General features: G+C 41.2%; 2 protein-coding genes across 3 annotated transcripts; one reads left to right on the top strand and one right to left on the bottom strand.

Annotated features, from left to right (window-relative positions):
* Positions 1-14,601: 14,601 nt before the first annotated feature.
* On the top strand, positions 14,602-15,875 carry LOC310874880 (uncharacterized protein; the record flags this gene model as incomplete). Its single annotated transcript, XM_083787797.1, has 6 exons — positions 14,602-14,726; positions 15,011-15,104; positions 15,205-15,237; positions 15,400-15,453; positions 15,613-15,684; positions 15,835-15,875. The coding sequence occupies exons 1-6, from the start codon at positions 14,616-14,618 to the stop codon at positions 15,873-15,875; spliced, it is 405 nt and encodes a 134-aa protein (XP_083643923.1). The 5' UTR covers positions 14,602-14,615.
* On the bottom strand, positions 15,499-26,779 carry kat7b (K(lysine) acetyltransferase 7b). 2 transcript variants are annotated; one of them, XM_083787796.1, is made up of 14 exons: positions 26,594-26,779; positions 26,047-26,200; positions 25,573-25,821; positions 25,348-25,430; positions 24,228-24,311; positions 23,552-23,650; positions 23,243-23,353; positions 22,305-22,496; positions 21,773-21,862; positions 20,031-20,171; positions 19,775-19,868; positions 18,777-18,923; positions 17,588-17,694; positions 15,499-16,559 (listed from the first exon to the last, which is right to left on the bottom strand). In XM_083787796.1, the coding sequence occupies exons 2-14, from the start codon at positions 26,105-26,107 to the stop codon at positions 16,458-16,460; spliced, it is 1,560 nt and encodes a 519-aa protein (XP_083643922.1). In that variant the 5' UTR covers positions 26,108-26,200; positions 26,594-26,779; the 3' UTR covers positions 15,499-16,457. The 2 variants fall into 2 exon arrangements, with proteins under 2 accessions (XP_083643922.1, XP_083643921.1); XM_083787795.1 differs by having other exon boundaries at positions 15,500-16,559; positions 26,605-26,779.
* Positions 26,780-27,052: the final 273 nt, after the last annotated feature.

Here is a 27,052-nt window from a genome sequence, read left to right as displayed (position 1 = left end):
TAAACACATCTGTCAGTGTCCCATGTGTTCACATGACTCCATCCGTTGTTCCCGTAAGCAAGACTGCTGATCTCGCAATAGTAAGAATGACATAGAGGCTAGTGCTCTGACATCTCACCTGACACCAGCGGCATAATAACACCTTGTCTCACTAATGGTGTATGTAATGGCTGCAGAACCCTGTAATCTCTTCCCTTTCTGACGCTCGCTATGACTGAAATATCAAACTGGCCTACAATGATATAGGTTAACATAGGCGCAGTGAAAACACACAGATATTGTAATGGTGTGTGGCTCAGGTACAATAAGGACACGGCCACACTCTCACACACAAACAAAGACACACACACACACACACACACACTTTCAGAGTGACATGCCTAGAAGGGTTTTTTCCTCCGGGCTACACAGTGCACGGGGATGTTGAACTAAAAGCATCAGAGTGGCACTCTCTCTTTCACGTACACACAATGAAGTTAGCAGTGGCTAACATCTCTAATCTCTTTGGGTCTTTTACAGCAGTGGTTCTCAAACATTTTCAGGCCGCAGACCCCCAATTGCAAAGGTTTTGTGCCAGGCACACATAAGAGAACATTTGTCAAGATGTATGTTGTGAGCTTGTAGATAGTAGCTATTTTATAGTAGCCAAAATATAAAATATTTCTGGGACCCCCTGGAACCCCCTAAAGGACCCCTGGGAGGTCCCCAAACCCCACTTTGAGTTTACAGTATGAAAACCATGTATGCCCAAGCTAAATACATGTGTGAGTGGCGTGCATGCCACGTACAGTATATGTATTCTGCCCATACAATTAAACTTTAAGTGTATGGGCAGACGTCTGTGCGTGCGTGCGTCTGTGCGAGTGTGTTCTGTAAGCCATGCCCCCTGTAGGTTACCTATACAGGGGGCATACATCAGTGGCTGTGTTTGATTCCACACTGTCTGTCTCCTTACTAATCCTCATGCCCCGAAACACAACACTCAACAAGCTAACCAAGCATTCCTCCAGTAAAAGACAAACAGTCAAGCAGCTGAAAGGATTGCCGACTTAAGAGCGGAAAGAAGGTTAAAAAATGAATAACACAATGCTAGTTTCCGTTTGGGAAAAAGGTGGAAAAATGACAGCCAATGACAAAGAAACGTCCTCTTAATTTTGTACAAGAGAAAACATAGTAGGTATTTACATAAATGTAGTTGTGCATGTGCATATTGTATATCAGTGTTCCAGTGTGTTTTGTTGTTGCCGTTGTAATGCAACCATGATGTAAATAATATGTAACACTGTGAAACATGTACGTGTAATACAATACTTATATTAATCTAATCTTTGTATGTAGGACAGGTGGGTAGGCCTATGTACTATGTCTAACTTTCAACCAAAAAAAGAAAATAATTTATTTGTATTAAACGTGAAAGAAAGTAGTATAAAGTCAAATCATGCTACCATAAATTCCTCTGGTTATCTCACTCAGAATTGTCAACTTAGAGCACCTGCTTATCAGCTCATTATCACAAAAGATAAGTCACGCTTAACAACAATGAACAAACTCTTCAGTTGAATGACAGCGCGAAAAGAAATGTAATGGCGTGCACACTGCAGACAAGGTGGAAGGACAAATGTAGTATGAATCACAAAGCCAGACCATAAACATAAAGCAGTTGGAAAAGTACTGCTGCTGCTACCGTTTCCTGGGTTTTGGGTGAGAGCATGAGTAACGCCTGAGGTTCTGAATTCAAACATGTTTTGTCCGTCACTCAGTCACACAGCTCACACGCCTACACCTCAACTACACCAGGTGAGTTATGATCCACAGACACGCCTATAGGAGAGAGAGAGACAGAGAGAGAGACAGTTTCGCAGGAACTGGTATGAACTACAAATGGCTAAGAGTTAATCAAGCAGTATGGTTTGATCAGTATGGGTGAGAGAGAGAGAGAGAGAGAGAGAGAGAGAGAGAGAGACAAGGGGGTGGAGAGGGAGTGAGGGAAGGAGTGATTGAGTGAAGGAAGGAGGGAGGAAGAAAGGGGGGGTTGCTTCCTGTCGCCATTCCTCCCTGCCCACATAGACAGCTAGAGAGAGAGAGAGAGAACGAGGGGGAAGAGAAGAGGATCTGGGCAGACTGCAGGCCACATTCTGACTGAGTCCCTCGCTCTCTTTCTGTGCCGAGTGATGTGTTCCCCCCCCCCCCTCCTCCCTCCTCCTCCTCCTCCTCTCCCTCCCTCCCTCCCTCCTGCCCTTCAAAGCTTCGACATGTCATCTCTCACCACAAAAACAGAGGTGGGAAGACTAGCTGGCGCTGCTGGTGCCTCAGGGTGTCTGGCACTAAAGCTGCCTGCAAATACAGCAGGGTACGTAGGAGAGAGAGAGAGAGAGAGAGAGAGAGAGAGAGAGAGAGAGAGAGAGAGATAAAGAGAGAGAGAGAGAGAGAGAGAAGGAAGGAGAGGGGGAGCAACGCAGGGAGAGGAGAAAGAGTGCACATACTGTACGGACGGAGAGAGAGATACAGGCAGAGGAGCAGAGAGAGAAAGAGAGGGAGGGAGGAAGAGGGAGATACAGACGGCAGAGACAGTAAGGGATAAGAGCGAGAGAAAGAAAGAGAGCAAGACACACACACACACACACACACACACACACACACACACACACACAGAGAGAGCGTGCATTAAAACAAGCCTCGTAAAGCCCAGGGCATCAAAGTGTCTGTGGATAGGAGCTGTTATTAAGGTGTAGAGAGCAGAGAGAGCAGAGAGAGAGAGAGAGAGAGAGAGAGAGAGAGAGAGAGACGAGAAAAGAGAGAGACAGGAGAGTCCTGGGTTTGTTTGTTTCTTTTCTTTGCTGTCTCTCTGCCTCTCTCTCCCTCTCATGTATACAAACACACTTACAGCAGCTGAGTCAAGTTCATGAAGAACGAGTGGGAGGAAGAAAATGTAATATCTTGAAATATGGGAGAATCTCTCTCTGAAAAAGAGAGGGGACTTGGTTCTAGCTGTGTGGCCCGGCCTGATACACCCCCCCCCCCCCCCCCCACACACCTCCTACCATCACAACCACAAAAAACATGATGATACCCATAAAGGTTGAACAAATGGGTTGAGTTTTACTGATCCTAATGTAAAATGCATGCAAGCCAGTGGTCCATAATTGACTATATCTGCTCTGATTCAAATGCAATTTTCCCAGAGACACAGTAGTACTTATTGTGACTCTAAACACATACCATGGACGGCCATTGCTTGTGAATAGATGACTCCGGGCCAACTGTTTGCTGCTCGGATACCACGAAATTTGCAGATTGATTTAAGGGGCAATTATGCACTTGGCTTTTGAACCCCTGAGGCTTTGGGAATGAATTGGCGATTGGCTCATGGACAAAGTAAGCACATCTGACCAAATGAGGCCGTGCCGTATAGGCTCAAAGTGTCAGAGAACCCACATGAGCCTAGCCAGTAAGCACATCTCTAGCGGGCCGTTTATGGGCCTCACGGGACCCGTGAGTTCTGACCCAAGTGGCTGCTGGGAGAATCGGAAGGAACAATTACAGTCAGGGAGAGAGGATTCCACTGACGTTGGAGATAAATACTAAATGTCACATCAGGTCCATAGCCGAGCATTGTCAACTGGCAAAGATTAGAGATGAAGAGCAATGATCAAGGATGTGTATGTCATTTCAGAACATGTAGGAACATGAAAGGGGCAAATTAGAATATTTGATACTCAGGTCTGGGGTACATAATAATAAATGATAATAGACACAAACAAAATCCCATATTCAATAAGTAAATATAAGGTAAATGACAGCAGTAGAATTAGGTTAAGTGCTAAATCTTGGGAGGGTTTCATACTTTGTTATAAATGTGCTTAGTATGAATGTGATACAACCTTCATGCATTTTGTACGGTTTCATTTCTTGTTTGCATTGCTTTTTAATTGGGGTTCTTTGCACGCGCAAATAAACCATAATTTATGTCAAATCAATGTTAACAAAGCATTTTAAATAAGCCGTCTATCTGGAACAGTAAGTGGTGCAGTAAATGATTTTTTACCAGTATTATTACTATGCGGATGTTAATACAAAATCATTTAGTGGTTACAAAATAATTACAGTGCAACCAAGTAATGTAAATACAGATCCTGGCAACACAAGTAGGAAGTAGTGAAAGTCATGACTCATGTTAATTCTGTACATCAAAGAAAAACCTCTTGTAAATAAGGGAAAAAAGGTATTCATTAGCTTGGACTGAATGAAGTCTTGGCCGAGATCCACAACTTCCAGTGTAGGCCTATTATGTCATTGGTATACTGAGAGATGCATCAAAGAAATACACAATCACATTGCGCCGTTTTTCCGAAAAACGTGTCCAGTCTGCAAGGACCTTTACAGTACATGACAAGGCGCAGGCCAGAAGAACAAGAATAATGTCTGATTTACACTTAATTGCGCTGTGACAGGATTTTGAACTTGTAGATCTGCTATTTTCTGTGTGCAACATGAGGCACAACCAAGTATAAACGAGATTACAGAGTTTAGGTGTTTTGTTTTGATAAATAACATCACAGGCATAACTTTCCATGATTTTCATGAAGTTACCACTATCGATTTTCGGACCACTTCAAAACAAGGAACCCTCCGCTCTCGGGCCGTCTCCCGTCCCGGTGTTTGTGTTTGGGGATGCTCCAGTGAACCTGTACCACCTGGCTGCACCTCTGTCAAGATGCTCCAGTGAACCTGTATCTCTGTAAAGTGGAACCACCAGATAAGGCCTCCACCAGAGGCCTGCCCACGTCTGAGTGAGGAGCCGCTATAGATGTGATGACATGCAATCTTTACAAGGTGTTTGCTCTGCGTTGTGCTAGCTGTGTAAAGCAGTGCCGTCATGCGTGACCAAGCACCTGCATTTCCGGCATAGAAAGTCAATAGCAAAGGCTGCCTATAAAAACATGTAACAGGTATTAAGGTATATTAATAGTGCAATGGGTAATGTGCAAGGGGGCAGTTGGCGGTTAGTTTGCATGTGCATGTGTTTGTTAACTACAAGAACGTGTGAAACTGTGCATACATTGTGTACAGCAGTGATTCTCAAAGTGGAGTCTTGGTACCACCAGGGGTCCATTTGGGGGATCCAGGGGGATTGTAAGTACTTTTAAACATAAATCTTGCTGGGGGTCTCTGGCAAAAAAAACTACTGGTGTACAGACACAAGCACATGAAGGCCCGCATATGCACGCAAATACTGTACCACTGCACCATTCCAATTTTTAGATCAGTGCTCCTAACCCAGCCTCTTTCATAGTTCCTGACTGGCGTGCCGTGGCACATTCCCATGCCACCAGCCTGTCTAGCGTTGCCACATACATAGAAACAGCAGGGCCACGGTACCGGCCCAAAACCCCCTCAAAGTCTGGCCCAGTCTGCAATGGCAGGGCTTCACTCTCAAACAGAGAGCCTCAAAGAGACCCAAGTTTACGGCTCCCTGGAGGAACCACTGTAAAGTGCCACAGGACACCAACCAGGAAAAACAACTTGAGGGACGAGCGAGTTAAAAGCATTAAGACCAAATTCAACCGTGCAAACTCTGATGATAATTTATAGCTCAAATGCAGACTGGGCTTGTGTACGCCTACCATTGTATAGACACAGACTCCTCCAAATGAGTGTCCCCTGCTGCTGTGCGGGTTGCTGCAATGTTTTGGTGACTGCTCTGTAGATTACCAAAACCGGTGGTAATGGCCTATTTGTGATAATGTGATTTCAATAGATTAGACAAGCACAGATTGATAGGTGCTCACAAAGACACAAGCCATAACGTAGTGCTTAAAAGATACATGACTTATCACCATTAGCTGTGCCATGTGCACATGTCGTAGTGTCTTTAACTGCCCAGTAAATAGGCATTAGACAAAGGGCATAATTCAACTGACAGAGATGACACACAGAGGATGTTCTCAAATTCATAGCATGTGTGGACTCACTGTTGTCGTGTGAAGCCTGTGCGACTCCATTCTGGGGTTTGTATTTTTTCTGCTTGATTTAAAACATTAAATGTCTGTTTACAATTTCGAGTGAATTTTATTTGCCCAGAATCCAGAACCCTAGTTGAAAACTGTTAAAACAATCTACACAAGCCTTGAGCATGGATGTCAAGAATATTAGTTGCTTCTTTTATCAATTCCTGCAAAACTGGCATTGTGTAAAAACAAGGCTTTAATCTACAAGTGGTTTTAATCCAGCCACTGAGAACTATACAAGGTCATAGTGTGAAACAAATGTTGCATTTCTTTGTTGGCAGGAACATGCCGAGACCTGAATGTCTTTACTTAAAAGCTTACCAATAACAGAATGGACGAAACCACAAAAATCTAAAACAAATATTATTCCATGTCACATTCCCACCGACCACGCCATTACGGTGCGTTCACATTGCTTTAGTTTAGAAACTTTGTTAACCACAAACATGGGGAAAACCAAGGTAATGGTTTGTGAGACACTTACAATGCATTGGCCTGTTCCTTTGAATTCAGACACCCATGGGCAACAAACATTTATTTACAGCATTTGTATGACTCGTCAAAAATGACTCCAATGAGGCAGCAGCAATAGCTTGGCTGCGATACTGCTTCTGGCCTTTGCTAGTTTAAATGTTAGACAATACTGCCCCCTGCTGCCTGGATAACACCTATTAAATTAACATCAACAGCCCTATTGTACATAAAAACCAAAGGTGAAGGAGGTCAAATGTCTATCAAAATCCAGATAGAAAAATGTAAATAAATTATATTATTGATCAAACAGTAATTTGTCAAACATGGTTCCATCATAGGTCACAGTCGTTAAAACCTCATAACGATAATGTGCCATTACAAACCCACACATTATAACTGTGAGGTGAAACTCATTCAAGTCCAGGTTCCTGTATAATACTGTGCTGAGCAAGTGACACAGTAATATGACAAAGTATGATATTAGGATAGCAAAACCCAAATCCCATTTTGTTTACAGAAGTTGAATGTGAATGTTATTGTAAATAGGATATTCAAAAGGATTTCAAGCCGTTGAACCAACAAGTATCATAGGCCTAGTGTGTAATATAGGCATGTGTTTTAGATTGTAATACTAGTGACAGAATTACATTTTCATAAATATTATGAGAAAAGGGAATATAAAATATAAACAAGTGATTGATTTGCCTGAAAGATGAATATCCTATTCATTTACAATTTAGGCATTTAGCAGACGCTCTTAATCCAGAGCGATTTACCGTACATTAAACAAGAACAAAAAAGCATGGCAATACATCATATGCATAAACAAGTAGTTATCATGAATCATCCGTAAGCTAAGAACGTAACAGTGGAATATCTATATAATGAAACTATGCATATATACTATATAGTGTTATGTCTACATAAAATGCTATCTAAGTCTATATAAAATGGTATCTAAGTTACATAAGTTTGCATACGCCTGTAAGGTCATCGGGGCTAGTCATCGGGGCTAGGGCAACTAATAAAAACTGGGAAAATAACTGCATAAAAAATATTGTACAGTGATTTTGTTGTCAAGTGCAATATCTGAGCAATACATACATCGGCAAATTAGGAGACAAGGACCCCTGGATAAAAGCTCCCCCCAACCGGATTTACAGTAAACATACGTACACACAATTAACGGCAAAAGCATACTAAGACATACATTCAACTGTCATCTCAACAGGCTTTACAGCATCTAGTACTTCCACACAAATAACCCACACAATGTACTAAAACAAACATTCACCTGCATCTCAGCAGGATTTACAGCATGTACATATACACACAGTTAAGCGGCAAGCCAACAGCATATTAACAGAGACATACATACATTCACCCGCATCTCGGCAGGATGAGCCAACAGCACAATAACTAACAGACAGACAGACAGACAGCTTCTCAAGCTATTTTGCACTTGCGTTTTGGATTTCTCCCCACAGAACTGAATGGTCCATATTGAATGGAATACTCAGCCCCTTTAAAATCGTATCTAGATTAACTTGCTTCAAGTTCAAAGGTATCATGACATTTCTTTCTTTTGAAATGCAAAGTCAACACGTGGGGCTGTATTTTGCGTGTCTTAAGTACCAGGTCTTATTCCCTAACTTGAGTAAACTAAAGACCTGGAGGCGTGATCAATGCCATTTGGCTATTCTGAGTGTCCAAAGAGCATTGATCACGCCTCCAGGTCTTTAGTTTACTCAAGTTAGGGAATAAGACCTGGTACTTAAGACATGCAAAATACAGCCCCTGAACTCTAGAACCCTATAGGTTTAAGTGGTAGCAGGAGCAACTCACACAGAGGCTGGGGGGGTCCCTGGGCCGGCCTTGGCCCGGGACAATAATCCACAATGGCCATAATTTACACAAATACAAATCTGAGCAAAGTAATGCACTGCACTCTGATTTATAGCCACAAATGAAGCCTGACAAAGAAATATTCCTGGCAGTCAATTCATTTTAATTCCTGAATCTTGTCTTTTACAATGATCAAGGTGGTTGCTTGGACGTTGCACTAGACTAGTGCATTCAAATCAAACACAGAACCACACAGCCTTCACATCTCTACACTAATCATAGAAACCACACTACCCTGGCCTAAACTAGTCTCTCGAGACAGTGCTGTTTTCCCTTTGTTTCGCAGATGGGTTCCCAGATTTACCCTAAACTAACAACATTCATGGTGTTCCCAGTGGCTGTCTAGTACTGTTATTGTAGGCCTACTGCACTGTCTGCACAGGCTAAATATGAGCTGCTGTGTGAGACAATTTGTCATCTCTCATAATGATGCCAGAAGTAATTTCATGGGGGATACATGCTACAACTTGGAAAAGTCAGTAATTTGATCTTCTACAGACAGAAGAGTAAAATATAATTCAGACTATTGCAAATACAATGCACTATAATGCACTCACCATTCACCAATGCTCATAGTCTGTGCTTTCCTTTGAAGAAGTTTTTCTTTTCTTTTTCATTTCTTCATTTCTTTAAATTCATGATTCAGATAAAGTTTTGAATCTTAGCCTAAACCTTAGCCTGAGGATGTAGCCTAAAATCGAAATATTTCATTAACTATATCAGCTATCAAATATAGTTTTAATACTAGGCTACTTCTTTAGTGAGAGTATGCTTCATACCTTGTATTGTTGTGGGTAGTCTTCTCCCATCAAGTTATTTCTCCACTTCTTGTCTGCTCATCTGGTTGGTCTGTCCTCTCACCACACAGCATAGGGTCTCTCTCCACAAAGCAAGCCTAATTGAATTACAAACAATGACATACCCTCTTGTTAATTATTATCAATAAATCATAATAATGGTAAGATTAGGTTTATGCAGGCTAATGTCTGTAGTCTACAGTTCAAGCAGTTTGAAAGATTAAGTGCTTCTTACCGTTTGTCTCGGAATACTAAGGTCTTGACTTAGTCAATGATTTGACGTGTGATTTTTGGAGCCTACCCTCTGACTCCTTACTGGCTGCCACAGACTCGCATTGGCATTGCAAAGGTCAAGTCGCATATTAACCTAAGTAGATAGGTTAGTAGATAGTAGGTAGATAGTAGTGTTTTGGGTCATTCTTACTATCCGGGCCATTTCAACTTTTTCAAAACAATCTTTTTTACAGGATGTAGGCATGTTCAAGGGCATGTTCAACTGTCAGAAAAACATATTTGTCCAGCTTAATGCATTATTCAATTTTTTCCATATCCTGTAATGGGGGGACACATTTTGGACATAACAGGAGGGGGAGGGGGGAATTTTATTCTAAAGATGGCCATTACTCCTCATGTAATGAAGAATATGCGGTAGCACATTGTGAACACAGTAAGATTTTATACATTTTAGATTTTATATATTTACCAGTAAAGTAAATATATATAGCCTGAGGGCGAGGTCGTGTGCACACATCCGCCTGGCTGGGTGACGGCAGACTGCTGGGCGAGTGCTGGCGCTTTGGCATGGGGGGCCAGATCAACATATGGAATGAATTAATTTTTTTGATTTTGTTTTAATTTGATTAGATATATTTGTAACATGATGGGGACATTTTAGCACACGCCATACCTCTATTCAAATAAAAGGGATTATTTTATTTATTTCACTCTGGAGGCCCTTCCCAATGGGAACCGGTTCAGTTCTTTGTGATTCTTAGTCCATGAGCCAGAACTCCAAAATTGGAACGTTATTTATGAATTGGGTGTGCAAAACCCTACCTATATTAGATTGTTATCACCATGAAACTTTCCCTGTTGTTTACTTACACGAAGTCAATGATTTATTATTACAAATTTTATTTTTATATATGCAAATGAGGAATTATATAGGAAAATATGCAAAAAACTACTGTGTGGGTTATCATATATGAATTTACTTATATTGATCATATAAACAATTTAATATATGTATAGTTTTGCACACTCAATTTATCCGACGGGTGGCTGGCATCTCGGGCTCCAGTCCGAACATGTACAAATGCAAAATATAAGGTGCTTACCTGATGTCCCAAATGTTAGAGAGACCTACGGGTGCTTGGGCAATGTATTACTCCATAGTTTTCAATAAAGAAGTGTTTTAATCCCGTTTGTGGCCGAACGCCATGTTTCCCCCCTAGTTTATATCCTGTTTACGTTTAGTATAATTCCGGCTTTCACCGGATGCGCCCCCTCACTACCGCCGTCTATGGCTATTGGGAACTACCGACATAAACTACGAACTAATACATTGCACAAGCACCCATAGGCCTCTAACATTTGGGGCATCAGGTGTAAAGCTGCAAGCACCTTATACTTTGCATTTGTACATGTTCGGAGCCCTAAGGTCTTAGCTGGTGTCCGTCCTCGGTCCTCCCCCCCTCAGGTAAATGAAGACTCTCGTAGATTGAAAATTAAAAATCGATAAAATACACGAGTCTAATGGCCATGCATGCCAGGTTACTCCCATGAGGAGCATTAACAGTGGGCTGGCGGCATTAAAGGTTGTAGCAGTAGAACTTAGCTATAGCGCTCTTTACCTCACCCACCCTGCGTCAGCTATTCATCTAGTTTCAAAGTTCTGGCAGAAAACGTGCATTTAATAGTCACATATCCACGTTTCCTCCAGTGAGCACATTGGTATGGTATGGCGGGGGCATGTTGTGTTGCAGTTAGTTGGGTAATTAATGACACCTGTGACTGTCTATGAGACAAGTTATTATAGTAGCCTAGGCCTATGGGCAAAACATTGTCAGTGATAACAACAATCCAATTATTATGACTGAAATGATCTGGCATAATGGGATAATGGCTACATTTACATTAAAACTAAAAGTAAAGGAAGATTGTGTCAATGCAGGAGTTGTACTACCTACTGTAATAGACTAAATAGACAAATATTATTTGTGGTATAAAAACGGAATAACTACTTAATTCTTCCACCATCACTGCATGTTTCGAATCATCACCTTTCACCTTCACCCTAGTAGCTCTGATCATCTCAGTGAGACAAACTCCACTAAAGCCCACTTAGTTCCATGAATGGACTAATTTGTCCATGTTAAGATGGATCACAGATTGTGAAGAGATAGTGGGCAGGAAGCATGCCTACCAGGCAGCCAGCCTCAGGACCCATTTAAAGCAGCTATGTCAGAGTACTATACGTGATGATAGGAGGCTCTTGTGACTAAACTCATCACATTTCAGTATTTGTGGACCTCTGCCCATCTGATAACATACAATATCTGTCAACGGGAGATTACAGGCCCCGGCTCAAGCAGTGGGTGTCCTATTACAAAGACGGCGGCAAAGATGTTTCTAAGCAGCCTCTGACAGATGCAATTTGTATTGAGGGGCCCCTGTTTTGGTCACATGGCGACCCCCTGTGGCAACTCCTCGTATGAACAGCATGTAGCCCTTTTGATCTCAAGAAACTTGGGTGACAGGGTGACCTAGGCAAGGCATTATAAAGACCATCTCGTAACCCCAAAAAACATTTGTAGCCTAAATCGCTGCAACAGGCAATGTATCCATCAGCATCCTTGAACAGGACATAGATTATGTGTGTGCCTACACCTCGCAGGTTGCTCTGTAATAGCATAAACAAAATGTCCTGTGTTAAGTTAAGCAGGGTATGAAAATGACAAATCTTTCAGGGTGGTGGTATTTAGAAGCAGTCACATGATTTCAATTAGGGGAGGAAAAGAAGAGATGATGGCTTTTATTAACACAAACCACAAAACAAACGATGCACAGATGAGGCTGCTGTGTCCAATTTCTCTGCCTGTTGATCAGTATTACACAGTAGGGCCTAAGGCCCAATTTCAGTTTCTATATAAGTGATAACTGCCATTACAATAACGTTGTTAGAATATTAAAAGTGCTATCAAGTCAATAAGAATCAATCAAAAGACAACTCTTTGTGTAATCCATCCATGTATGAAGGCTGTTAGGAAACCATTAGAACCAGGGAATCTATCAAATAATTATAACATTATTTCCCATGATACTGTATCACTTCATCCCTGAATCATGGCCTAAATCTTACCAGCTGTGAAATGGGTCTGGGGGTGGGGGTACATTTGTACACTCCCAGAGTTAAATGAATACCCGGTGGTTTTACAGTGTACACAGCAGAGTCAGGACACCCTGTTCTCAGTCAGATGGAGAACTGCAACGGATACTAGAATAGGTTCTGTACTCCCCAAACCTCCAGCATGTATGGCTCTTTTATATCCATTCAATGACAGTGACTGATGCGATTTCCGATGCTTCATTATAACTATCAAACTGAGGACACATTCCAGATGGGGACTCGATAAGGCAAGGGAGAGGCAAGATGTCCTTGTGGATGAATGTTCCATGGTTTCATTGATGCTATTCAATAGTCCTTAAACACAGACAATGAATTTGTGTCTTTCTGTTCCCATGCATATGATTCATGCACATGATTGCTCTGATGATCCACCTGTGGGAAACGATGAATATGGCACACGTCTGGGGTCATCAGGGTTTCACAATATTATATATATACCTTTAATAACATGGAAATACAGTGTTCTGCCATTACACAGGCTCTTTGTGCAGGGGACATTTAAAATGCAAATTCTTGGCCCTTCGAACCCTTTTTGAGTCACTACTCCATGTTAGGTGTGTATGTGCACACAAAGGCTGTTCAGGTGTAATTGCCTTTCAAGCCAAATTGTCCCGGGCTTCGAGAAGCACCTGTAAAAGGATCAAAGCGTGTGTCAGGCCTGTTTCGAGAGGGTGACCGATTGACAAGTAATTGCCTCTCCACAACTTTCAATAGCCGGAGTGTGTTGTGGAAAAAGAAAATTGGCCAAGGTTTCAGCCTGATCAGAGACCTATTGTATTCAATTAAGAAATGAAACCTGGATATGTCCAAAAAGTTAAAAACATAATGTGAAATGTGGATCCCGGGATATACATAGAAATAGTGTGGCTTCAGTGTGGATCTTGGACTTGTAACCAGCCTTTCTCCAACATGCTTCTTTAGTTTAAAGTGCAAAATTTCGTACAGTATATAATCTTTTTTTTATAGGCCTAAAATATTGTCTATACATACATTCATGAATCCACTTGCTGACTGGCTGTTGGTAATATATTATAGGCCAATACAAAAGACTATACCAAATTTCCCACTCCACAACCCTGGCTGTGGGACTATCTTCTTCAGAGGGTCACATCACAACACGGCACGCAATGGAAACAATAATGCTTCACATATCTCTCGGGCCAACCACAGAACCCTATAGGTCATTACTGGGCTTGCCATGCTTTAATAAGGTTAGTTTGTAGTTCACTAAGTCAATTGGCTGACTATTAAAGCGTGAACCTCAAAGCAGAAGGTATTTACAAAGCATTGTTCAAAGACCCGAGCCACCTGCTGTCCTGGCTGATATCAAAGAAACCCATACACATCACAAAGACAAATGAGGCAGCAGAGCGGTATATTTTCTGACAAATAGTCAACCCGGAATCTAATATACATGGAATTGAAATACGAAACTAAATGGTCAATATTTATGGCAGAATGTCTGTTACAGTATATGCTGTAACCTGTGTGCGTATCTGCTAAGGGGAATCTCTGAACCACTTACAGTACATATTGTGAGAAAAACAGGAGCAACTGGTTGAACAAAATTGCACAGTATTTTTGTATCAATGGTGTGATTCTTTTCCGATAAAAGACTAATTCAAAAAGTAAAAGTGATGGTGAAAATGACATTGTAAAACTTGTCAGGCTCAATAACAAAAGTGGGCTTGAGTAAATCATTGTAGCTACTACTGTACATATCCGTTTACTGGATGAGTAATGTGGAAAATGTTCCAGCCTGCCTTCAGATCAAAAGAAAAAGCAGAGGGTCTCTAATAATTTGAGCATGTTTAAAGGGGAGGGGACTATAGCTGCATGGAGTATGGTGGTATAAATGGACCTTGGATACAGTGTGATCAGGCAGTATGAGTAAGGAAGACATTGCATTGTATCTATCTGGGAAGTTTCTTTTATTTAATATATTCGTATTGGTCCATACAACTGATAGGAAAATAGGTGCTTTGCTGCAGAAGACACAGAACAGGTATACTAGAAGCCTTAATGGAAAACTGGAAGTTACAGCTTATAGTCGTCTTCTGTGCCTTGGTGCAAACCTGTCAGGGACTGTCTTTCAATGTAAATAAGGAGAAATGGCTTTCCAAAGACTGGCAGGTGAGTGGCAGCAATCTACTGTTGGCTTCCAACGAATGATATAGAAATGCAAGTCTTACAGATATATTGTATTTTTAAAGGATATTATACATACGTCTGTTCATGTATTATTTAAAGCAATAATTCTTCTTCTTTGCTTAATGGAATACAATATCAATGAAATTAACAAATGAAGTGATTTATTGACATTTTCTAATTCTTTAAATAATATTCAGTATATCAAATGGAATAATATTGATATTATAGATCATAGATAAATGACGTGCTATTTTTGTTTCCAACAGGATGACTCACTGGAGGCGAGACTGGACAGCTGGTCGGCTACTCGAAAGATAACTAAAGTCCCCCACTTGTATGGACTCATGGGCAAACGCTCAGGTAGCTACAAGAATTTTGTATAACTTACATGTTTCTTGTTTAATGTTATAGAATATAGTAATATAATTACAGTCCAATAATTAGGCTTTCTGTATCACAGGTACAGGACAACCTATTCAAATGGGCAGACGAAGTAAGTGGAGTGTGATTGAAGCCAGAACGGTCTAAAATAAATCTCCTTATCACTTGACTGTAATCCCATATTCAACATGGATACTTTTCTAAAACATTTTCTGTAATTGCTATTATATGAGTTAGTGAATGGTGAATTAATGACTGCTTTGTGCACCTTTAGGAAATAAAGGAGAGATGTTTGTGGGCCTGATGGGGAGAAGCATTACTAGTGGTGGTAAGAACAAATAAAACCAAGATAAATCTCAAGGCAACTTTATTAATGGTAAAAAAAAAAAGTAATATAATAAAGCACCACTACACATTAACAACTATCATTACAGCCAAGTTAAAACCATTCTATTAAAATGTTAAAACGATTTTCTGTTTATTGCAGAGTCTTTAACCAGAATAATTCCAGTTGCAACCAGCAGTGCACTTGATGTATCACAGGAATCAGATAAGCAAGGTATCTTTGTAGATAGAAAAACCTGAGGCTGTTTTATTCCTTTGTGCAATTTGTCAGAACGATAGTGGACACATCAATGACTTCCTAAACAAACTCTAAAATATCAGAATGCTTTTATGAAGAGGTTTCTTGTTCTTCTTTATTTGGCAGATTCACAACAAGAGGAATGGGCCCAACTCAGTTATTACTGAAACGTGACCAGGAATTATACATTTGCATGATCTTATACAACTTTATGCCAACCAAAAAATATATATATCACTCCTCAGAGAACATTCTGTTCTGTCCGGATTCAAAGGTCATGCTGATGATGTTGTGTAGCCCAAACTAAATAAACCACCAATAAATGCACTTTTGAATAAAAAGCTGCTGCAAAAGCTGCAATGTGGTTTTGTGTGTGTGTGTGTGTGTGAGAAAAGCAAAACATTCATGTCATCTGCCATATTGGATTAAAAAAAAGGTCAGCAAGTAGAAAGACATTCAAAGCTAACAAGAGATGGGAAAGGTCAAATTCAAATTCTCTCCGACCTTCATTGTTTGACAATATTTCAGTCAGGAACACTTTGAATTGTTTGAATTCATGGCGCTTAAAACATAAATATGCGTTCAAATATGAAATAACAAATAAAAAAATGTAATGAGAGGGCTACTGGGATATTTCCGGACTTAAAGACGGAAACAAAGAACACTGATAATTGATTGACTGGTACGTTTATAGGCTACTTGTGGCTGGTGGGGTATTGTTCATTCAGCAGCCTGCCTGCGGGTTGAACCTATGTCCCTTTGGGTGGGGTCCATTTTAGTGAGCTGGGGTCGATGGTTTTGTTGTTATTGCCTCGCTTAGTCTCCTTGGCCTTCCACTCATCGATCAGGTCCTAGGAAGAAGAAATTAACTAAGTTACACCAAGTTTGTTAATTTATGAGTCAGTTTAATTACCCTTGTGCTCTGCATATTCTTACCCTGCATTCCTTTATGGTTTAAAAAAGGTCTGGGCAACTTTTATGATAGACGGGGACATAAATGTGCACTATCACTTCAGGGGGCCACTTTGCATAATACAATGAAGGGATATTAAAGGTAGGGTAAGTGATATGTTTGGTAAAAAAAAAAGTTAAAGCACTATATTCCAATAAATAAGTAATCATTTCTATCGAGTGTTTGTTCAGTAACAGTAACTCTGTCTCTCCAGCGCTTTGATAAACCAAACATACATTTGCACTGTAATATTTTAACTTAAATACAAATACATTGGAAATACAAAACAATTGAATACAATGTACTGTAGCAATTAAAACGGGTCTTGTAAACTTTGGAACAGCTGAAATCAATAATATATCAGTATTTGGATATTGACTCGTAGTACACATGAAGTTAATGCATGGTTTACAAATGTTTTATACCCGTCTACAGTAATGACTACGCCACAGTAAAACAACAGTGGTTCTCAAAGACCTTGTAGCTGTGCTTCTAGGTATCTAATCAGGCACTGTCTGTATGCTTTTGGGCACACCTCCTATAATCCTATAACAATAGCTAACATATCTGTCTGTCTGCATCTGCACATTCTGTGTCCCAACATTACTGGTGTTCCCTTTTAAACTCATCAGGAAACACTGCTTACTGCCGACCCAGAGGTATACAGGTGTTTTCATTCTATTTAAAAGAGACTTTGTAGAAATATTGGTTTCTTTTCAAATGAAAAAGGTTTTGCATTGTGAGCTGTACGACCTCCCCTCTTTTAAACATCTTCACTATTGGTGTGCGCTCCTGTTCCAGTAACCGACAATGGTGTTTTCATTCTAACCATCAACCAGGGACCAACTTAGACCTGGGATGCTGGGTGAGTGCAAGGGTCCCACAAGCCGTATTGAGAACATAGATCAACTTGTATTAGTATCTTACCTGTCTCTTCAATACCAGGTGCTTTCCCTTCCAGTACTTGAGCATTTGAAGAGACTGCAAGGTGCTGACGATGTCCACTGGATTGACCGCGGTTTCCTGACTTATCTCTGTATACACCATACAAATATTACAATAGTGAATCATTTTGGCACATGACTATGACACTGGGTACACCGAATGAGCAATTATATATATTAAAGAGTGGGATTCAATGTAAAATCCTGCTACATATGCATTTTGGTCCAAAGGTGTGAATGATGTGTATATACTTGGGACATAGATGTATGGATTCATCCACACAGGTTTTTGAAAGTATTAAAATGCAGACCATGGGGAACAGATCTCTTGTCACTGGATGACAGTGTAAAACAATAAACACCAAATAGACAATTCGTACCATTTGTCAACCTGCTACCATTATTCTGCTACTGTTGCATGTTTATGTGAATTGTAGTGGATAAATGAATTATTCATCGACAGACTTAATAAACTTCCTTATAGAGGGTATGCAAAATATGAATACAATTTAGTTTATTTTGCCTTTTAGACTGTCTAAAATGCACAGGGCAGATATGACAAATAGCTTAAATAAAGAAATGACTGACCTATTTAGTAATTTATACTTTTTCCACTATTTTTAGAAAATGTTTGAAAATGTTTCAACATGGAAAATAAATGTGATAAATATGATTATTTTCAATAATTGCAAATGAACGGTTACAAGTGTACAAACTTGTATGGTAAACCATACAAGCTATGTTGAATGGTTTAGAGACAGTCGCACTGAGATAAAGACAGGAAGTAGAGCTGGAGGTAGCAGAGACTGAAATGTTGAGGTTCTCTCTGGGAGTAACAAAGATGGATAGGATGGACAGGAACGAGGGACAGTGCATGTCAGATGTTTTGGAGATAAAGCCAGAGGCCAGACTGAGATGGTTTGGACATGTACAGAGGAGGGATAGTGAGTATCGGTAGAAGGATGTTGAGGTTGGAACTGCCAGGCAGGAGGCCTAGAGGAAGACCAAAGAGAAGATTTATGGATGTAGTGAAAGAGGACATGGAGTTAGTTGGTGTGAGAGAAGGAGGCAGAGGACAGTGTGAGATGGATGCAGATGATTCGTTGTGGGGCTCCCTGAAGGGAAATTGTGACATGACTTAGTAGTGCTATGCAGTGTTGCTTCTCACAAACCTTTGATGGAGATCTCCTTGCCCTGGAAATTATACATGTATCTGAGCAGCACTTCCTTCCAGTAACTACGGTAGCTGATAAGGCCCAAGTCAGACAGAGGCCTCTCTGGAGAGCCAACCTTGTCCTCAACTTTGGACAGCAGATAGCCTAAACACAGCAGGGAGAGAACAGTCAAAAGAGTATCAGTTAAAGGGGAATGTTGTTCAACTTAATTAGTGTTGTCTAGTCTATACGGAGCCTGTTGGCGCTATAAAGAGCAGATGTGATGCAGGTCCAACGTTTTTCCTTGGCCTCTAGGGAGTGTGCATAAAAGGTTTCACACAGATCGTGCAGTTATAGGTAAAAACATAAATGGGCCAGTTATAGCGCCACCATGAGGCTGATGTGAACATTTTCAAGTGGCATTTCTTCCTCGGCCTAGTGGGAAAATGCATACAAAATTTCCCTCAAATTGCACTCTGTGTTCATGATTTAAGGCATGCGTGCAAAACTCTGCCTCATGGTGCCACTATAACAGGCCATTGTTGAAAAATTAGGGTAGGGTTCGTCGTTGGCATCTAGGGAATGTGTGTGCAGTTTGGCATCGACCGGGCCGACAATGCCGGAGATTAGCTGTACACAGACGGACGGAGTGCAAAACATACTCTCCCCGTGCCTTCAGCCTGGTGGAGACAATTATATGTATACAAATGTATATTGTAGTGGAGCAGCACCCAACCTATCTTTTTTTGTTTGATGTAGTAGCATGAAGGCACTCAAAGTTTGCATGGGAGATACTGTAGAGGACACACAGTATCAGTAAACCAGAAAGTAAGGAACTATTTCCTTTCCTGTAGAACAGACAACATTGTCCTAGTCAGATAAAAACTAATATTAGTTTTTTTCTGACTAGGACATGCAAAACTATCACTCTTGGGAGATGAAGCCTCGGTTAGTAAGCCTTCAGTGAGATGCTGTTATTTTCTTACAATCTGTAAAAGCTGAATGTTTTTACTTACTGAAGTCGATGAGCATCTTGCCATATCCCTGCCTCATGTACTGTGGCATGGTCAAGATACAGGACACATTATAGTTGAGGAAAGAGTTCTTCTCCTGGACATGGGGGGAAAAGGATACATTAGTTGCTTAATAAATAATAAATCTATATGACGCAATGGAAAAATCATTATTTATTTTTAGAAGTTGATTGCTGTACAAACACCATTTTAATAAAATAGTGCCCTGACAAACAAATTACGCAATACAATAAACTACCTTGGAGAAGTAGCCCACTAGATGACAGCCTGTGTTATCTGCCTCCGTCATGACATAGAAGAGGAAAGGTTCCACGTCGTAGTACAGTGTCTTGTGGTCCAGGAAGAGCTTGGCAAGCAAACACAGGTTTTGGCAGTATATCTGGGGACAAAGCATCATTTACACATTGGCTTCTAGTTTGAGGGTGATAACCTGGTGCCATGTTTTCACATGGTTCCCATTACACACAAAACACAAAATGAAATGGCATCCCTATTCTTCACCTTCATAAGAAAACCAGGATAGCGAAAATAAAGTTAATTAAAAAATCCAGTGTTCTTATGGGGGGCAGTCCTTTTGCAAAAGCTTTTTAGTCAGTCAGTGCCAGCTCTTCCAATTCCGCTGCTGTCGAACTTGTGAACCATCAGTAGTGCCGACGACAACAGTAGCATCACTGCCCGCAAAATACAAGGCATTATGTTTCAATTGTTTATTATACTTTTAATGAAATAAACTTAAATTCATACTGTATATCAGTCGGAATTATAATGCTTAGAGAACCTCAATGTTCCTATGAGATCACATAAGAACAGTGGTGTTAGAACAGCGACAAGAGAAGGGCAGAAGGCCCAGGCCGTAGCGTAACGGTCTGGGCACCGGACTGGTAATCCAGTCGCAGTGTGCCGCGGGTTCGACTCCCGGACCCGACACGGCCTTTACTGCATGTCATCCCCCCATCTCTCTCCCGTTTCCTGTCAGCCTACTGTCTGTCCCTTCAAAAATCAATAAAAGGCGTAAGCCGCAAAAAAATATCTTAAAAAAAAAAAAAAAGAGAAGGGCAGAAGAGGGTCATTTTGATTCCATTCAGGTCTCAACAAGATCTACCTGAACACCAACAATGGTCTTTGAGACCAGAATGAATCTAGCCATGGACAATAGAAACGACACAATGGCTACGTTTACATGAGCAGTTAAATCCCCTTTTCATTCCGAATATAAGTTCAATCCTATTACACGTTGTCATGTAAACACCTACAAAAACTTAAATCCGAATGATAATGCTCGATGCGATCTAAAAACCATTCCGATGTCACTGGCCGGATTATTCCAATGTTCAATGCGATTGAAAGAAAATTGGACTCATGTATACACTGCTTCGGATGTAAATTCATTCTGGTCTTTCTGAGCATGCTCCAAGGCGCTCATATCCAAGGCGCGCCGAGGAGTTTGCGCATAGAGCGCGTTATTTCATGCATTTTGCAGATCCGAAATCCACAAAAAGAATGTGGAGCAGCAGCAGATGATGATACCCCTGATCTGTGTGTGTTCAACGGTCTCTCTCTCTCTCGACCCGATACAATAATAATCATTGTGTTGCGTGCCCTGGCCGTGCTGTAGATAATAAAGTACACATAAAAACGAGATGATCACCTTCCCAGCGGAGAAGGGGAGCCGCAGCAGGTGGGGAAAAAAAGACGGTAAACATAATATGTCCGCCCCTATCCAAGCAGCAGCCTCAAAACTACTGCGGAATGAAATGATGGGATTTCAAAGTGTCGTCTTTCGTCTGACAGTCACAATGAATGAACTGTCTATATTTTATGTGTCCAGCAGATGGCGTGAATTAACATACATCATGTCTTATATCACATGCATGTAAACAATCATTCGGAATGACCATTTCCCATGGAAATGCGCAGCAAAAAACATTACTTCCGAAGTATTCATTCAGAATGCGGCCAATGTCATCACATCTCACCAACCTTATTCTTTTTACCGTCGACCTCAAACACAGATATGGCTCCCTTTCTGTAGACCTCATCTCCAGGTGGATGTTTCCATACACACTTGGCCTGGAAACACAGCCACAATAAAAATGCATTATAGATTATATAAACAAACTATAAACAACAAAATGTTTCAAACAAAAAACAACTATAAAACAGGATTGGATAATATTACCAGCAACAGGGATTGGATTTTGGATAGAATTCATTTTATTCTTTTATCTAATATAGTTTCTACTTTCTTTATTATTAATTTTATATATATTGTTTTTCTTAGATTGTTTTCATTTCTTCATGACATTACTGAAAGCATTATTGGATTTTGTCATTAATTCATGAAAAGTTTAGCATTTTTAGGATTGTTTTTTGAAAATGTTTTTAAATAATAATAATAATTAAAACCCAAATGTAGGAAAGGAAACAAAAACGAATGGACCCATAACAATGTGTCCGCGACCCACAAATGGGTCCCGGCCCACTGTTTGGTAAACAGTGGTCTAGCTCTTACCATGTGTCTCCTGAGGATGGTCTGGCTCTTCATGTACTTAAGGCAGAACTCGCAGACGTAGAGGCGGCCCAGGCGTGCATACTCCTCAGGGTAGGGAGAGTGGTACCAGGTGTCCAGCTCGTAGCGGCCGAACAGAATGGTCTTGATCATGTTACTGCCCTCTGTAATCTGTCCCTGGATACGTAGCTTCTCCTGTGGACGGGTTAACGTGGGGTCGAGAAGGTCGATTTACACATGGAATATGTCTGTCTGTGCTCTTCATACAAGTAGGGCTGTCCGATCACATGATTGGAAATCGGGGCCAATCACCTCATTTTCAAATGATTCGGATCAGGGAAAATTGGGATCAGCAGATCAGCAAAATCAAATAATCGGATCGGGAGTAAAAAAACGTCGGGCATCCCTAGTCCCCTGAAATGATCAATGACGGGTGTTCCAAACAAATGGGCACTAAGAGAGAAAAAATGGAAATGAAAACTGTCACTCTGCCCCCCTTCTCTTTTTTCCATTTAGATTAGACAATTTTTTTTTACCAGTTTTTTTTTCACCCTAATTTAGTCATGCTAATTAATTCCTCCCCAAAAAGCCAACTGTGTTTAAATATAAATGCTCGGCCAAGCCGGATGCACCAGAAAATACTTGTCGCGAAAAGGAATAAATTAACACAGAGAGCAGCTGAAAAAGTGTAACAAAACACTGTTAATCAAAAACGACATTTTTGGTAAACACTACCAGCTGTTTGATCTATATCAGCAACAGTTGTTACACAGTTATCCATTAAAGCCCATAAGACACAGTGTTCGACAAGTGTATACAATTTTCCAGCTGGGTGGAAATGGTAGCCAACCTAATATCGTAATAACCACTCACTTCAGTCTAGACAATTATTTACAAAATAGTCTTGTAGATAGAGATATTGATAAATAACAGTCTATTACCAGGTCCTCAGAAGCTCGGGCCTGGGCTTTCCTGAAGAGCTCCAGGTCATATTCACTGGTGATGTTCTCCAACAGAGGCTCTCTGGTGTTGCTGTGTGTCTGCCGATGCTCCTGAGGACCACACAGAAACAGGGGCAGAGATTGAGTTACAGTCCCACTGGGAACCCCTCTTCACAAGTGCTAGAGTTATCCCACCCATCATTGTTTTCAATGGAAAGGGCGCACAGTTGTGCATTGTCAACAGCAATAGGAGGTTGGCACTGGCATGTGTTCACACACAAAGCAAAAGGAGTGTTGATGTACATGTACCGTGTGCTTCTCCTTCTGCTCCTTTTGCAGTCCAGAGTTTCTCCCTTTCCGCATCTCAGTCACCTGCTCTTTGTATCTGCTCTGCTTTGATGTGGGGTTCTGAGAGACATGAAACAAACACATCAATCATTGACATTCATATATGAAACATGTTCACAACACTCCCCCTATTTGGATTGACATTGGACAATCACTTTTTGGGGTGGGATTTAGTAAAGGGCTAATTGGTATAACGTTGGTATTTAGCAGACACCGTTATCAAGGACAACCTACCAATATCATCCACATCACGGCCCACAGGCATTCAGCAATGAGAAGAACAATAGTACTATCACACCCTTTGTGTAATTTCATTAAATTATTGATAGTTATCATAGAAACAACATGTCCATACAGACTATGCCTCTATGGTCGACATTACATCAACCTCACCCACATTGTCGCTAATAAGGACAATATCACTCACGGCCACTGATGGTAGCAGCTTAAAACCAGCATGTTTACATTCATGGATTTGACATCAATGACATCACTAGAGTAACCTTTTCAGCACAACTTTGACAGGGTTTCTTCAGAGACATACAGAAAACTCCTAATGGAATTTCAGCCCTACTAATGTGTAGATAATGTTAAATTCAGATAATCTCCCTTCAATCTCAGTTTAAGATGAGAATACCTGGTGCCGGGTGGCGTGGCGTGTGTTGCCCTCATCCTGTCCCTTCATGTCCTCTTCCTGTTTCTCACGGCTGACAGCTTTCACCTGGGGATGAATATCAAAGAAGTTAAATACAGAAGAATTAATCAATTCATGGGGGCCTCCATGATACATTTAGAATCAGAATAAATTGTCATATCAAAGGTTTACAGGAGTAAAGTTTTTGTGCAAGCTCCATATTTCTTGTTGTTTTCAGTAATAGAAGACGGTTAGAGTAAGGCGGTAAAAAGTCAAACTGTAAAGAAAAATATGTCAAGGATAGACAAAATTCTAAGATATCTACATTACACATGGCACAATCCAGTTGGTACAGTAGGGGTAAAACATAAGGTTACACAGCAGGGGGTATGTACAGGAGATTAGACATTATGGTGCGAGTGTAGCACATTGTCAGGCTAAAGGTAAAATCCACATGATAGATCCACAAGGAAAAGTAAAATCCATGGCCAGCCTGAAGACAGGTGGTGGTCAAGCCTTTGTTCAGCAGTCCGATGGTAGACGGGTGGAAGCTGTTCAGAAACCTGGTGGCCGTTGATACAGAGGTAGGCCTCCTTGCCTAGCCGCGGTCGTAGGGTTGTGAACAGTTTGTGGCTGGGGTGGTGTCCTTGTCCTTGATGATGCGCTGAGCATCACTAGTAGTAGTTTGGCTGTGGTATTCACTGTGATAAGTGTCATCAGTTGCTCCAGGAAAATCAGTGACTTAGACCATTAGACAATTTTTCACTCCACGTCTTTGGAATTATTTAATGGGCGAGTACAAACGGAGCATTTATCACATTTAGGCCTCGCAGAAATCAAGCAGGGTGTTCTATGGCTCTGTAGGTGAAATACTGTACATACTGTATGAAACAACAAGAGCCGTTCTAGGGCTAAATCTGTCCATGGCAAGCATAGCAGCTTGTGCTACAGATAAAGCAATAATGCCATGCTAATAAACAAATATGCTTTCAGAGTGACTTATGATGAAAGGACTTCTCAGGCCCTATGTAATAATAGAACTGAGGCAAATTTTAGCCACAGCATGGATGACACAATTAAATGCATTAACTATTCCAATTCACATAAGAGGCTTCAGACTCACCTTGCATTCGTCAGCAGAGAGGTTATGGTAAAGAGGGCATCCGGATACAGCAAAATGACGTTCATGTTTCCCTGTGAGGTGACCTGGAACGAAGAAAAGGAGGAAGTGCAGATCAACATCACTGAGCTTATAACAAGGGGCATCAACATCAATCACATTCACTTCATCCAAATGGTGTCAGTCTTCTTGAGTGGTTGTACCAAGAGTGGCACTAGATCTTTTTACCAAGAGAGTTACACCCCGGCGTGGGGCATTTCATGTTGAAGTTGTAGGTCTCATGGCAGCGGCGGCGCTTGGGGCGATGGGAGAGGTCCTTGTCCGAGTCCCTGCTGGCTGCGTCTTTGGCCTGGCTCTCGTCATGAGAGGCATTGGGGCTGGAGATGTCCAGCTCAGACTCTGAGGAAGGGGCGTTCCCTGTGGGCGTCAACGGTGGAGACTCGTCATGGTCCCCGGCTCGTTTCAAATCTGGGGTATCTGAAGTGACAGTGGACAAAAAACATCATTACGCGGACAGGGTGAAATGTATTAACCACTTAAACCCCTCTATTCTTAGTCAAAACGAACATGAGTTGCTTCTGTACTTGGCCCGATTTTTCTGTCCACGCCACATTTTGGCAAATGTTCCCACCAGACAAAGGGTGCAGGGGTTCAAGTTGTTAAGCAAAAATGGTTAAAGATTTGACAGCTAAATGGGCTAACCCTGAGAGCTTTGGCTAAGGCGTGTGGATGCTCTGGTGAGGCGCTGCCTCTTGGACATCATGGTCCCATCGCTTTCTGAACTGTTGGTCTGCTCTCTTTCAGCAGAGGAGTCAGAGTCCTCGGTCCCATCTGAACCACTGCCAACCACATGTCTCTGTCAGGGAAACAAATCACAAACAAAGAATGACATTCCAGTACCATTCAACAGCAGCACATGACATATTGAACGCAGCCAGACAGCTGCTGTGCTCTCTGAGCCACTGCAAGACATGTCAACAATGAATGACAACTGCATGCTCAATTAAATTAATTCCCTGCAGACGATTATGAGTGAGCAGTTAGATGACAGATATCATGTATTCTCTTGTATTTTTTAGATATCGGTAATTGTATTACAAATCCATCACTGTCGTTGTGTGACCAAACCAACAGTATGGTTTCTGTTAGATAGCTCATGCAGCGGCTGTTAGCAGGCTAAGCGACGTAGCAACCCTTTATTAGTTAGCTGAGCATCCAGCTAAGCTAACCTGTGTTGGGTGCGACCTACATTTTTCTTACCTGTCGCCTACGGGGCATATTTTCCTCTACGAGTTAGTTTTTATATCCCTGATTTTGTAAACAATATAAGTTCCCAAACCGTGTGACAGCGGCTGAAAAGAGAGCGTGTCAAGGTTCGATTTTGATATTCAAAAGTTTGTATGTACACAGCATAGGATAGGGCTCTGGCGCCACAGCTTCCACACATAACATTGCTTTCCGGTCTGAGACTTCCACACTATTCCACTAGGAGGCGACCTGAGTCTTCTTACCCTACAGAGACACATAGTGGTCATTTGCTATTACTGTACTGTTGGAGAAAAATCTATCCATGTGCATGTATCCAATTGAATACAGTGAGTGCACAGACGCATGCTCTGTAGGCCTATGTCTTTTATTCTGTCTAGTTGTAGTTTTTATTTAGGGGAAATGTATCTGGTGTTTATTTCTTTAGTACTTTAAAAACGAC

Source organism: Protomyctophum parallelum, assembly GCF_964188405.1.
Source record: "Protomyctophum parallelum genome assembly, chromosome: 17".
Classification (NCBI taxonomy): domain Eukaryota; kingdom Metazoa; phylum Chordata; class Actinopteri; order Myctophiformes; family Myctophidae; genus Protomyctophum; species Protomyctophum parallelum.
The sequence above is the reverse complement of the archived record's forward strand: the minus strand, read 5'-3'. Positions and strand labels throughout refer to the sequence as shown.